The sequence below is a fragment of the Brassica napus genome, chromosome C5, assembly GCF_020379485.1.
Source record: "Brassica napus cultivar Da-Ae chromosome C5, Da-Ae, whole genome shotgun sequence".
Lineage (NCBI taxonomy): Eukaryota > Viridiplantae > Streptophyta > Magnoliopsida > Brassicales > Brassicaceae > Brassica > Brassica napus.
In genome coordinates, this window is record NC_063448.1 from 12,860,013 (window position 1) to 12,874,015 (window position 14,003).

The 14,003-nt window shown below is 39.5% G+C and overlaps 1 protein-coding gene, 1 non-coding gene and 1 pseudogene across 2 annotated transcripts; 2 read left to right on the forward strand and 1 right to left on the reverse strand.

Moving 5' to 3' along the window:
- Positions 1-2,962: 2,962 nt before the first annotated feature.
- On the forward strand, positions 2,963-3,069 carry LOC125588037. Its single transcript, XR_007324433.1, has one exon. It is a non-coding gene; the product is annotated as a small nucleolar RNA R71 (small nucleolar RNA).
- A 6,505-nt stretch (positions 3,070-9,574) lies between these two features.
- LOC106347333 lies at positions 9,575-12,234 on the forward strand (annotated as a pseudogene).
- A 102-nt stretch (positions 12,235-12,336) lies between these two features.
- On the reverse strand, positions 12,337-12,960 carry LOC106398015. Its single transcript, XM_013838619.2, has one exon. It carries the CDS (start codon positions 12,958-12,960, stop codon positions 12,337-12,339), a length of 624 nt encoding a protein of 207 aa, XP_013694073.2.
- Between the last annotated feature and the right edge of the window lie 1,043 nt (positions 12,961-14,003).

The following is a 14,003-nucleotide window of genomic DNA, read 5'->3' on the forward strand; positions in this document are numbered from 1 at the left end:
CTAGCACTCAATTCAACATCTAATCCAACATGAGCACACTCTCTTATTACACTCTAGCTTCTCTACGCCTATCTCAACTATTTTTGCCCTTATGCTCATCATCAAGCATCCACACATTCAAATCAACCAACTCTCACATTCATTAAGCATAAAACATTAAGTGAATTCTTGCAAATGGTCAATTGGTCTAAATCATTTGGTTGAGTTAGAGAAGGTTTTTATTCAAGTGGGTCAAGAGGTTTAAAATCCATGATCTTTTAAAGTAGTTTACTCTCAAAACAAGTAGCCTTAACATTGCACATAATATATCTAAAAAAGGGACCAACTCATGCATACAATGTTCAATCTCCATTGTTCTACCCTTTTCCAAATCATACAAATCACACAATCATTTCCCAATGTCAAACTCAACTCACATCTCTCACCAAAAGATCCTAAGAACTTTAACTCCTTCTCTTTGAAATCTACAAGGGATTTTCTACAACCTCAAAACACTTCGTAGCTCCTAACAACTTTGCTAGCCCCCTTTTTCTTTCTCTTCTCTTTTTTTTTTTCTTTTTTTTTTCTTTTTTTATTTCGTTTTTTCTTTTTTTTTAGGTGGGGGCCAAGACTTTCGTAACTTGAGCTAGAGGTTTATCTATTTATCCCAATAAGACAATTCACTTAAACACAAAGAGTCATTTCTTTTCCTTTTTCATTACTCCCAAATCATAATCACAACACTCACCCCCCACCTATAGCTAGACAATAGGGTGCCCAATCTAGCAAGAATGAAGATCAAGCATTGTCGTTCCCGATACTCTCAACATTATGCACATGTAAGACTTTCCGAAGAAGGCCTCACTCATCAAACAATGAAAGCTTAAAAGGAGGGAAAGGTTTTGGGAGTGGTCTACCACTAGAGTTTGTCAAAATAAGATTGGCATAAAGGATGTGACAACTCAAGTGTGTATAGCCATGACTCAGTACACAAGGGACCATGAGCAAAAAGAATTAAGTTCGTTCAGTTCAAATAAGGTTGTAGTTGGCTTCAAAGACTGAGTTTCAGCAATCAACAAGTTTCAGGAAGAGTTTTCAAGGTTCGAAACATACAAGTCTTTTTGAGAGGTGCAAAAACTACTCAGGTGCAACGTAGTGTTTTTTACAAGACATTTAAAATCATTGCTCCCAATGCAAGTGAATGCAACCTATATGCTCTAGACTCTCCTAGAAATGCAGATGATGCAAACTAAATGATTTTTTGTGTTTTTCAAATTTTTCAATTTTTTTTATGCAAATAGATATGCAATGCATGACTTAATGAAACAACATCAAAGCAAACATGATCAAATACTTGGTACCTCCCCCAAACTTGAGTTACACAGTCTCTGTGTTGTCAAGTAGAGAGATACCGAAAAGAAGACTAATATACAAAAATGAAATGGTATATACAAGAGAGTGTGGTGGGTTACCTTCTATGGGGAATGAGTAAAGGGAGATGCTCCCTCCTCGTCGTCCTCAGGTGGTAACTCTTCAAGGTGCTCATCAACAGGAGTGCCCATCTCTTCAATGTAGAAGGATTGCCCGAACACAGTTGGTTTCCTCATTTTCCCCTTGATGTCAAAGTGGAGGATGTCCTGTTTACCCAAATGGAGATCAATCGTGCCTTCCTTCACATTAACAATAGCTCATGCTGTAGCTAAGAATGGCCTTCCTAGAATCAATGGGTCTTGAGCCTCCTCACCCATCTCAAGCACCACAAAATCTGTAGGTATCTCATACCTTCCAATCTTCACAGGGAGGTCCTCTAAGATGCCCACAGGGTACTTCACTGAACGATCAGCTAACACCAGAGAGAGTCTACACTTCTTGTACTGAGTGAATCCAAGCTTCTTTGCAACAGACAAAGGCATCAAGCTGACACTAGCTCCCAAATCGCAGAGACATTTCTCAAATACCATAGGTCCAAGAGCACAAGGTAGTGTGAAGCATCTTGGATCCTCTAACTTCTCTGGAACATCAAGCCTCTAGATGATGGCACTGCACTCATGGGTGAGAATCATCATGCTTTCCATCTCCTTTTTCTTTGCAGCTACAACATCTTTCAGGAACTTGCTGTATTGAGGAATCAACATGAAAGCATCGATGATGGGCATTGCAACCTGAGCTTCACTCATTTGCTTCTCAAACAGAGCCTTGTACTTCTCTAGCAGCTGCTTCTTGAATCTACCAGAGAATGGAAGTTTGGGTTCATAGGGAGGAGGAACAAAAGAACTTTCACTTGCTGGAGTAACGACCTCACCATCCTTTACTGTCTTCTTCTCTTCCCCAACCTTTCCTTTACCTTTGGCTTCCACTATCTTCTCCAAGATCTCGTCATTGATCTTCTCATCAACAATCACCATTTCATCATCTATGTTGATGACAACCCCCTCACCTAGTTTCTCAGCATCTTTGGTGAGAGTTTTAGGAGGTAACTGCTTACCACTCCTATGGGTGATAGCTTTGGCCTCCTTGGGGTTTTGGTCAGATTTTCCAGGTAGAGATCCTTGCTGGCGATTCTGGTGAGTGTTCATGGAAGCAAACTGATTCTCTAAATTCTTGACTGTAGAAGCAAGGTGTGAGAATTTGTTGTTGAGCTCATGGTAGCTCCCATCAATCTTGGAATGAAGGTTCTTCAACTCATAACCAACATGCTTCTCACTTATAGTCTAAGACTCTAAGATTTGTTTCAGTAAGGTATCAGTGCTGCTCTCTTGAGGAGCAGAGGAACCAGACGAGGGGTTTTGCTGAGGCTGATAGCTGCCTTGCTGGTTGTTTCTAGGCGGATAACCACTCTGTTGGTTGTTGGGATAGGATTTCTGTTGGTAGCTGTTGTACTAAAAGTTGGGCTCTTTTTTGTACCAGCTACCATTGTTGTTGATGAAACACAGCTATTCCTGACCTTCCAAACCCTCAACCTCATGGACAACAGGTGGTAGAAAAACCATGGTGGGGGCATTGAGCTTGGTAGCCCTTGAATCTCTCCCAGGCTTCACTGAAGCCTTCCAAGTTCTTCTGTTGAAAGCTGAAAATCTCATTTCTCAGCTTAGCAGTTCTTGAAGTAGATAAGAACTTCTCCAAGAATGCTTTCTTGCAGTCATCCCAAGTGGTGATAGAGTCGCTGGGTAGAGACTTCTCCCACTGACGTGCCTTATTCCCCAAAGAGAAAGGGAATAACTTGAGCTTTAAGGCATCTTCGGACACACCATTGGTTTTTGACAACCCACAGTAGCTGTCGAACTTGTCCAAGTGATCAAATGGGTCCTCTAGAGCCAAGCCATGATACTTGTTGTTCTCGATCACGTTGAGGAGTCCTGATTTGATCTCAAAGTTGTTGGCTGCCACGGCGGGTGCTCGGATTCCCAATCTATGACCATGAATGTTGGCGCGGTCGTAAGTGCCAATGGGTCGAGCTGCTCGCTGTTGGTTTTGTGGAATGTTGTTAGCTCCATTGACGCCCGCATCATCTTGAGGCATGTCTCCCATATCAGTATCCATTCTCTGCAAGTGAGCTTGTTGCTCTTCTTCTCTTCTCTTTCTAGCACACTCTCTCTCTAATGCTCTGATGTTTGCAGCTCTTGGAACTAGGTTTGATGGACCCCTGCTCCTCAGGTTCATACACCTGAAAGTTAAAGGGAAGTAAAGAAGGAGAATCAGTAACAAAAGAAAATAAAAATGACTTAGTCTCAAGCAAATGACTAAATCTCAATGTTCAAATCTACTCAGAATTTGGCAACAGCGCCAGTTTGATGTTAGGAGTTTTCAAGGCTCCTAAAACAAATGTTGTAGTATAAATGATTGTCGAACCAGTTCTGAGGGATATCAAAGCACCGAGAATGCAAGTACTCACTTAATCTAAGTGCAACCAATGATTTAAAAGGGTTTTAAGCTATGACTAAAACTAAAAAGCAATAACAAAATGATATTTTCTTGACTAAGGAAAAAGAGAACTCATGGGCATAGGGATTAGACCTTGGGTGATCAAGTTTCGAACTAAGGATGACAAATGATCAATCAAACTATCGACCTTAAGCCTAGACATAATTCTAAGCAAGCTCTATGTCTAGATGAATGCTCATTTGCTAACATATCTCAAACATCAAATGTCTTTGGTTGAATAATATGAAAGCAATCATTACTAACAAGTCTATTAGCTATTTTAGAACTTTTAACAACAAATGTTTTTGGCAAAGTATGCTAAAAGCCTAGGAGAGTTGTCTCAGGCATTTCATCGAACACCTTTCGGGTGGGAAATGCCTATTGATCAACTTTTGAGTGGCCAACTCAGAAGATGCATTATGAATACTCTACTAGCAAGGAACAAAAATGATCTACACTAAAACATCCTAGAACTAACCTAATCACCCTTAATCTCCCTAACCCATGAATTCAAAAGGTGATTACTCAATAATCTCCATGATTCCTCTAAAACCCATATTGGATTTCAGATTAATCATGTAGAGAAATAGATAATAAATCAACAAGAACACAAGATGAAAGCAATGAAAAGTTTTATTAGTTCTCCTCTAGAAAAGAGATTATCCTGCTCCAATGGCTTACAAAAATCTTAAAACATAGGTTTTTGAAAAGTAAAAACGTGCATAATGAAATGACCAAAAGGCCCTTAGGAAACATGAGTTCGACAGGCAAATAGACGCGGAGCGACCTCGGCATGTCGCTCCGACAAGTCGCTCCGGCCTGTCGCTCCGACAAGTCGCTCCGGCCTTCGGGAGCGACCTCAGTGGGTCGCTCTGAGAGGTCGCTCCGGGCTTCATTTTTTGTCGTCTCGCCTTGTGATGCGAGCGACTTAGCCGAGTCACTCTGAAGACGTCGCTTCTAGTCACCGAGAAACACGAGCGATCTCTCCATGTCGCTCTGGCAAGTCGCTCTGAGAGGGGTGTCTCACGAGAAACGCGAGCGACCTCTCTATGTCGCTCTGGCCAGGTCGCTCCGGGATGTGTGTCACAGCGACTTCACGGCATCGCTCCGGTGAGGTCGCTCTGGTGCGCTGCTCGTCCGTTGATCGCTTTAAACACTTCTTTTGAGCTCCAAATGCACCCAAATGCCTCCAAGAACTCCATGTGGTACTCCAACACCTGATAAAGACTCATGTATGCAAAATGCAACCTAAACGTGGCTAAATCCTAGTCTATATGATCAGAAAGCACATGGGTGAATGGATAAAACAGTGGAAATATGCAAGATATCACAGTTAGCCCCCCTCCCCCCCTTTCTTTTTGTTTTATAGCTGCTTTGTTAATGCATTCCAATTTAACTTTGGAATCATCAAAACAGGTACTTTGTTTAAGAATAAAGTCTCTACAATGAACCAGTAGATATGGAGTATAGAAAATGGGTTATACCTCATGAAGATCACTCATAGCAGTATCTGAAGGTGCAACCCTTAGCTCAAGTATCAAAATATGTCAGATCTTTACGCCCTATGAGTATCATATTTCAAAAGAACAACATCAACTAAACGAAGGAAAGAAAAAAAAACAAAAAGGTTTAATAAGGGAAAACAATAGATTACCTTCATAGCATAAAATTGTCCATCAACAGAGGTTTGATTTAAAATCTGTTGTAAATGTAAAAAAAAAAAGTTATTGGATGCTTTTGAGGGATACATTTAAAAGGATCTTGCTAGGTATTGTAAATGTGAGTAACACACTTACTACTTGGCTAGCTACAGATCAAATATTCACTGGTCAACAACATACTCATTGATCATCTTAATTATTATCATCTTCATCCTGAAAATCAGACAAAAATAAATAAAGTTGACATTAGACACCATGGGATATTTTGACTAAGCAATAGTTATAAATGTGTACACTTGCTAGGCCTAGAATATAAGAGATAGAGAGAAAGAGAAGCAAAAGAAGTGGCTTTAGCTCTCCACAAATAAGTTGGTTAGTTACTTCCACTGGAACTTGTCTGCAAATCGTTTAAAGCATGCTAATCCTCTTAACAGCTGAAGTGAACACGGATAGCTTGTGATCAGCTGTGTGAAAGAAAAGTAAGAAAAACTACTTTAGAAGCACAATATGAAACCGCATCTGAAGAGAGAATTTTCTTTAAAAATGCTTGCCAAAGAGATCGCCTTTGAGTCCATAGTTGTCTTCAAAATTCTCACGTGAATGGAAGCTGAACCTGTCTTCGTCAATCTCCATTCGGTTATCTTGAAGCTCCGAAAGGATAGAGTTGTGCGTGAGACAAATGTTTAAAGCAATAAAATAAATCAACACATCAGTTCATGTTTAGTTAATGGGAACAAATCAATGAAATCTAAAGCAATAAAATAAATCAACACATAAGTTCATGTCTAACCTGTTCCTCAATAAGCAGGAGCACTAAACCAATTAAAAATGCTCCCTTGCCGTGTACCTCGCTTCCCATAAATGAGTTAGCCTCCGATTGTCCCAATCTGGGACCGACCTCGTTGAAGAACATAACATAGCTGTCAGTGCCTTGCCGGTTGATCTGGACGTTTGATTTGCAGTCACGGAGGAGGCAACGGTCTTGTTGTTGGTCTTGCGGTCGCTGGAAATTGAAGAGTGGATTTATGGTAACGGCGAAGTGCTGGAATTTGATCATTGATGACCTAAGAGGAGTCGGGGAAGAACAAACTTCAAGTTTCAGACAGGGGTGATGGGCTTGAATTGAGTCATTTAACAAAGCCCACAGTAAAGACCCGTTTCGGTGAACGAAAGCATGAATGACGTGCCAAAACGGAGCTCTATAATTGGATGATTTATTAGTCCTACGTGGATGCTCTGAGCTTCGAGATTATTCTACTTTTAGTATTGTATAGATTTTTAAAGTTTCATCAAAATCACCCAATTAACTTTAAAACTCACCTAAAGCCCACTAAAAGTAAAACACCCCAAAGTCTTGTAAAACACCTCATTGTTTAAAGAATCCATTCAAACCTATTAAAGGAATCCTAATTACAGTTATATTCAATTTCACTAAACTTTCCAAACCAATAACACCCTCTAAGAAAACCCTATGTGCTTGAGAGATTCATGATTCGTCAAATCATTAATCATTGTGTTTATAACTCTCCTTGATTGGTATTGTACATTTTGGTATCAGATTCGGTAATGGAAAAGTTCTGTGTTCTCTCAGGGATAAAGATATGAAATCCGATGTTACCCTCGTAAGTGTCACAATCAGTTTATGTATCCTTTGTATATTAAAACACAAATCACATAGCCAATCAAATTCTGTCACATAATTTATATTTACAAAATTAAAAAAATCAATTAAACAAAACAATGGTTTGGAAAAGGAAAAAAGACTAGCAATCGTTTCTTTTCCAAACTGCCCACAATCCACGATATTCCTTCTTCTTCTACAAACTTTTTTTTCCTGTTCTTATATATATCGAGAATTTGATAGACAAATGGCAGCCGGCCGGCCCTCAGAGTTCGGGGACCTTTGAACATTTAATAAAAATTCAAAAGTTTGGGGGTCTAAATTTTTTTTTTTTATAAATTCCGGAGCTTATTTACATATAAAAATTTTCAAAAAATTTGGAGGCCTGAGGCGAATGTTTCATTAGGCTTTGACCAGGACCGGCCCTGAGCCGAACTCTCAACTGATCGAATGTTGATTAGAAAAAGGTTACACTCTTTCAATCTTAATACCTAAATTAATTCTCTTCTAATTAAAGCTCTTTCCCATCTTTGGACACCAAATTCAGAAACGGATTCAAGTTAGGATGTCGAAGCTGGTTCAGTACGAAAAGCATGAGCGTAAACGATTCATTAAGTGGTTTTCTTAGCGGAATTTTTAAGAGTTCTGATTATGGAGACTTGACGAGGTTACAATAAGCAGCAATCGTCGCCTGTGCTAATCTCTTGGAGACATAGATGTCGTCTCTTTCTGATTCAGGTTTACAAGGGAGGACATGCGTTAAAGCAACGAGTTAACAAGTTCAACAAGGATTTGTTAAATTCTTTCTCTGAGCATTAGTTTTGTTTGACACTAGATTATTTTGTTTTAACTATTTGATTTCTAATTTCAGGAAGTGTTTGTTGTTGGGAGAGAAGCTTCCAAGAGAGTTCTTGAACTCTGACATTTCGACGTGCAATTGATAGGTAACGGACAATTTTTGTGGACATTTACATTTTTTTTGAGTAAACTTTGTAGATATTAACTGTATTTCATCTATGGAAACAGATGAACAATCTTATTCACAATCAAATATCTATTCCTGCTCCCTCTGTGTTCCATGGGATCGATAGAGAGATGAAAAACATAATCTCAGCTAGGAGACAGATTAAGGCTTTCTCCTGCTTATGGTTATGTGGATACGTTAAGCTAGTGTTTATAGATTTTAAATGGTGATCCATCTTGTTTTTATTTTTTTTTGTCAAGATGACTCAAACTTAAATTTTTTTGTAAAATCTTTTATTCATTTTTATGATATTTACAATTTAGCAAAAAAAAAATTGTAGATATTATATTCACTATAAGACAAAAACATGAAGTAAACGAGAAAAAAATCAAACTAATATTTATATCCACTAAACTAACTAATTTAATTTTATGTGTCAGTGTTTAATCAGTAATAAGTGTGTCAATGGTTTGTTAATGTATACACATTTACTTATGATAAATCAGAGTTATTTTATACATGCAATTTTAATTACATAGAACTGAAACTTGGTATTATTTGCAAGCAAAAATATATCCGGACGTAGTACAAGATCAATACTAGTAAAGTTATAAACCAAGAGCATAGCTGACTTTTCCTTATAAGTAAGGTTAACATCGTCATTTAATTTCTGAACCTATAATTTCCGATGTCTTGATATGAAAGAAAAGAACCACTAAAAGGTGTTGGAGAAATACATTTTCCGTTCGTAAAATTTTGTATATGGAGTTGTATATTTTTCCGTTATAAGAACAGAACATGATATGATCAGGAGCCTTAGGCCATCATCAGTGGCACAAACTCTTGCAAGGTTTCTCAGCATATATTATAGCATTTAAAAATCAATAACCAATAAGAAAAATAACTATTGATTCAAGAGTTTCTTAAAAATAACATGTTTAAGGTACATGCTCTTTTTTTCACTTTTCATATTTATTTTATTTACAAGAAATTCTTGTAGATGTCCTCCACTGCTGCTGCCCTGGTCCTGGTCCTACACCTTCACATCCTTCACCATATAATGATACATCTACATCTTCTACATGTCTCTTCTTTCCTTAATATTCTTTTTTTTTTCAAAGAAAACAAAATATCAAGGAAAGAAGAGAAGATAGATAACTGAGGGTTGACGAAGAAGACGGACTTGTACTAGTTGACCAATGTCTAATGGTTTTTCTATTCAATAATCATATAATTAATCAAATATAGCCTGAATTTATATACCATTTCTTCAGATTTTTAAGATTCCTTGAACCTACCAACCGTTGTAATCTTTGTATACAAATACAACCAAAACTAAAAAAGAAGTTACTATCAAACGTAGCCGTTGGGTTGGGGTACTTGAACGTCGTCCTTGCGTTACCACTGAAATGGTCCTGTCTGTATAGCTGGATTAGAAAGTGTCTGCGAGTAAAGACGGAAACATCTCCTATAAGAAATCAAACACCTCAAGGGAGATGAGAAAACACTCCAAAATAAGAAGAAAAAAAGAAAGAAAGAGAGGTTGAAGATGAACAAGGTGCATGGTCTGTTTTTGGTGGCTATTTTCATTATTGCTTCTACAAAGCTGGTTATCGGTCAATCTTTGCGAAGTTGCCAAACTAGATGTGGCAACGTCTCAATCGAGTACCCTTTTGGCATTTCTACTGGTTGTTACTATGCCGTACATGCTAGCTTCAACCTCACCTGTAATGAAACAACAAAAGAGCTATTCTCTGGCAAACTGCAAGTGATCAACATTTCTCACAGTGGCGAGCTGCGCATCCTCAAATCAAGATCCTACACTTGCTACAACAGCACAGATCTGACTGAGGGAACTTTCTACACCACAACTCTGCGTAACTTTACTCTTTCCAACAAAAACAGGTTCACTGCCGTGGGTTGTAACACTTACGCGGTCATGACCACAACTATTGGAGATCGAAGCTACTCAACTGGATGCTTGTCGTTATGCGATTCCACTCCAAAAGAAAACGGGGTGTGTTCTGGTGAAGGCTGCTGCTACACCCCCGTCCCTAAGAGGCGCAAACGTTTCAGAATCAGATCAAGACGCTTTGACGGGGAGACGTCTGTTAGTGAATTTAATCCTTGCTTCTATGCCTTTCTTGTCGAAGAAGGTATGTTTAGCTTCTCTCCTTCCCAAGATCTTCAGAATCTGCGGAATGTCACGGAGTTCCCTGTGGTACTGGATTGGTCTATCGGAAGCCGTACATGCGAGCAACTCGGAAACACAAGCATATGCGGTCAGAACAGCCTATGTTTGGACTCTACTACAAGAACCGGGTATAACTGCAAATGTAAAGCCGGTTACGATGGGAATCCATACCTTCCAGACGGCTGTCAAGGTACTATGTTTTAACATCTTTCTTCTTTTGTGTGTTTATGGTTTTCCTCACACATTTCTTGTTGCCTTGGGACAGACATAAATGAGTGTACTACTAGTAGTAGTATTCATAAACACAACTGTTCAGGTTCCAGCAGCTGTGAAAACATGATGGGGCACTTCCTTTGTCGTTGCCCATCTGGCTTTGACTTGAATGCCACCAACAATAGCTGCATGCGTAAACACAAGCCTGAATACTATGGATGGACTCAAATTCTCCTTGGTAAGCCCCCCTCACTTGTTCTTGATTTTATCTTTTTGCAAATTAAAACGACTCTCTAATCATTTATGTGTGATGTGATCAGGAACAACCGTCGGCTTCTTGGCCATCCTGCTTGTCGTTAGCTGTGTACAACAAAAAATAAAGCACAGGAAAAACACCGAGCTCCGAAAACACTTTTTTGAGCAAAACGGTGGCGGCATGTTGAGACAACGACTCTCAGGTGCAGGGACATCAAATGTTGATGTCAAAATATTTACTGAGGAAGGCATGAAGGAAGCAACTAATGGCTATGACGAAAGCAGGATCCTGGGCCAGGGAGGACAGGGAACAGTCTACAAAGGGATATTACCGGACAGCTCAGTAGTTGCTATAAAGAAATCTCGGCTTGGAGACAGCAGCCAAGTAGAACAGTTCATCAACGAAGTGCTGGTGCTTTCACAGATCAACCATAGGAACGTGGTCAAGCTCTTGGGCTGCTGTCTAGAGACTCAAGTTCCCTTGCTGGTCTATGAGTTCGTATCTAGTGGCACCCTTTACGACCACTTGCATGGTTCCATGTTTGATTCTAATCTTACATGGGAACACCGTCTGAGGATATGAATAGAAGTCGCTGGAACTCTTGCATATCTTCACTCCTCTTCTTCTATCCCAATCATCCACCGTGATATCAAGACTGCTAATATTCTCCTGGATGAAAACTTAACTGCAAAGGTAGCTGACTTTGGTGCTTCAAAGCTGGTACCGATGGATAAAGATCAGCTCACGACTATGGTACAAGGCACTATAGGTTACCTAGACCCGGAATACTTCACCACAGGGTTGCTGAACGAAAAGAGCGACGTTTACAGCTTTGGGGTAGTCCTCATGGAACTGGTCTCAGGTAAAAAGGCATTGTGCTTTGAAAGGCCAGAGTACTCAAGACACCTGGTGACTTACTTTTCTTGTGCCACAAAAGAGAATAGGTTGCATGAGATCATTGACAGCCAAGCAATGAACGAGTATAATCAGAGGGGGATCCATGAAGCTTCACTAATTGCTGTTGAGTGCACAAGACTGATGGGAGAAGAAAGACCAAGGATGAAAGAAGTAGCTGCAAAGCTTGAGGACTTGAGAGTCATGGAAACCAAACATCAGTGGTCGGATCGGTATAATGAGCCAGAGGTGAATGAGCACTTGATCTGCGTTGAAACCATATCAGGGCAAGGGGATACAAGTAGCACTGGTTATGATAGCATCAATAATAATGTAGCAAGGTTGCACATTGAAGGTGGCCGTTGATATTTTGTTGGTCTTTTTTTTTTTTTAAATGAACATTGTCATTTATTTTATTATTTCTCTGCTCTTTGTCTATTTACATTTATGCTTTGACTGATTCTTGTATGTCCTCAATAGTCATGTTCATGGTTCCCCTGAATATTATTCTACTGCAAATCTGAGATACCACTATGGTTACAAAAGAAACACCAGAATTTAAAGAAAGCACACAAAAAAATAAACAGATAATTTGATGATGATCACCGTCCACCGACCTGCTTCTTAGTTTCTTCATCTTGTGGAGTTCATCAAAGATTCTGCTTGGATAGCAAGAGCGTACGCTTGGTCAAGAGACGGAGGAGGACTCATGGCTATGATTTGCCTTCTCACAAAGCTTAGATCTTTGTTCAAACCCATTAAAAACGCGTAAAGATTCTCCTTCTCTCTCACCTCTTTTTCTCGTTCCGACAACTCGCACTCAGGATCATATTCCGACAGCTCCAGCCAAACACTCTTCAGTTTCCCGAAGTATCTCGCCATCGAGTCACCATCTTGCCTCATCAGTTCAATTCTCTGACGAAGCTGTCGGATCCTCAAGTCGACGCTCGGGACGAATATCATACGAAGATCCTCCCAAGCTTTATGCGCCGTCTCCGCGTAACGCACATAGTCTTGTAAGCTTTTGCTCATGGAACTCATCATCCACAACTTGACCCTCGCGTTGCACACTTTCCATGGTTGATATAGCGGCGAGGAAGGCTCAGGTAACACGACGCTACCGCTCAATGAACCCTGTTTTGTTCTTGCTTCCAAGGAAACCGAGAAAATGTTTCTTCCAGGTGAAGTAGTTGTCTTCGTCTTGGTTGAGTATAACCATAGGGAGATTTTCGTCAGGTTGATAATCTGGATCGACATAGTAGGGAGATTCTGGATCGAGTTCGGGAGATAGGCTCATCATACTTTCCGCCATTGTCACTGTTCTCTGAGCTCTGTTCTGTATAGTGTTTGTTTATCTTTTCTAGAGATTTGCTTTTATCTCGCTACTGTTGGTAAAAGATAATGATTTATATATATTCCAAAGCTTGGGTTAAACTGGGCCTTGGACTTCTCTTTCTAAGCCCCAAAAAAATTGTATTTTCATTCAAAGTGGAAACCATCTCAAGTCTCAACCATATGATTTCTTGTGTGTATTTATTTCTTGGTGATATTAACACACTAAGTTTGAGTTTCATTCTTGGATTACGTTTTCATTACCAGTGGCATCTTATGTCCACTTGCACGGATCCATGTTTGATCTTTCTATTACATGGGAAGAAGACCATGCACCTGAGGATAGTAGTGGCAATTTCTGGAACTCTTGTATATCTCCACTCTGCTTCTATTCCAATTATCCACCGTAATATCAAGGCTGCTTGCTAATATTACCCTAGAGCTATAAACTGATTTTGGTGTTTCAAGGCTGGTACCGATGGATAAAGACCTGTTCCAAAAGAGTCATGTTTATAGCTTTGGGGTAGTCCTCATTAACTGCTTTGTGGCCAAAAGTTAATGTGCTTTGAAAGGCCACAGCAGTAAATACATCTGGTGAGTTAATTTGCTTGTGCCATTAAAGAGAATGTAAAAATGAAGCAATAAGAAACAAGATGGTGGATTAAGGTCTCAAGACAATGGAGATGCCACTACAAGGGACAAACATGCATGGTTGGTTAAGGTCTCAAGACAATGGAGATGCCACTACAAGGGACAAGCATGCATGGTGGGTTAAGGTCTCAAAACAATGGATTATTAGTTTATTATATCTCATCTACCATTTACCATACTTGTAACCACTATATATATGGGATGTTCTCATAAGCAAATCAATCAAGTGAATAAGATTATCCTTCTTTACTCTCTCTCCCTCTCTCTCTCTCTCTCTTTCTTGTTCTTCACTATGTTCTTTAATTTCTAACATGGTA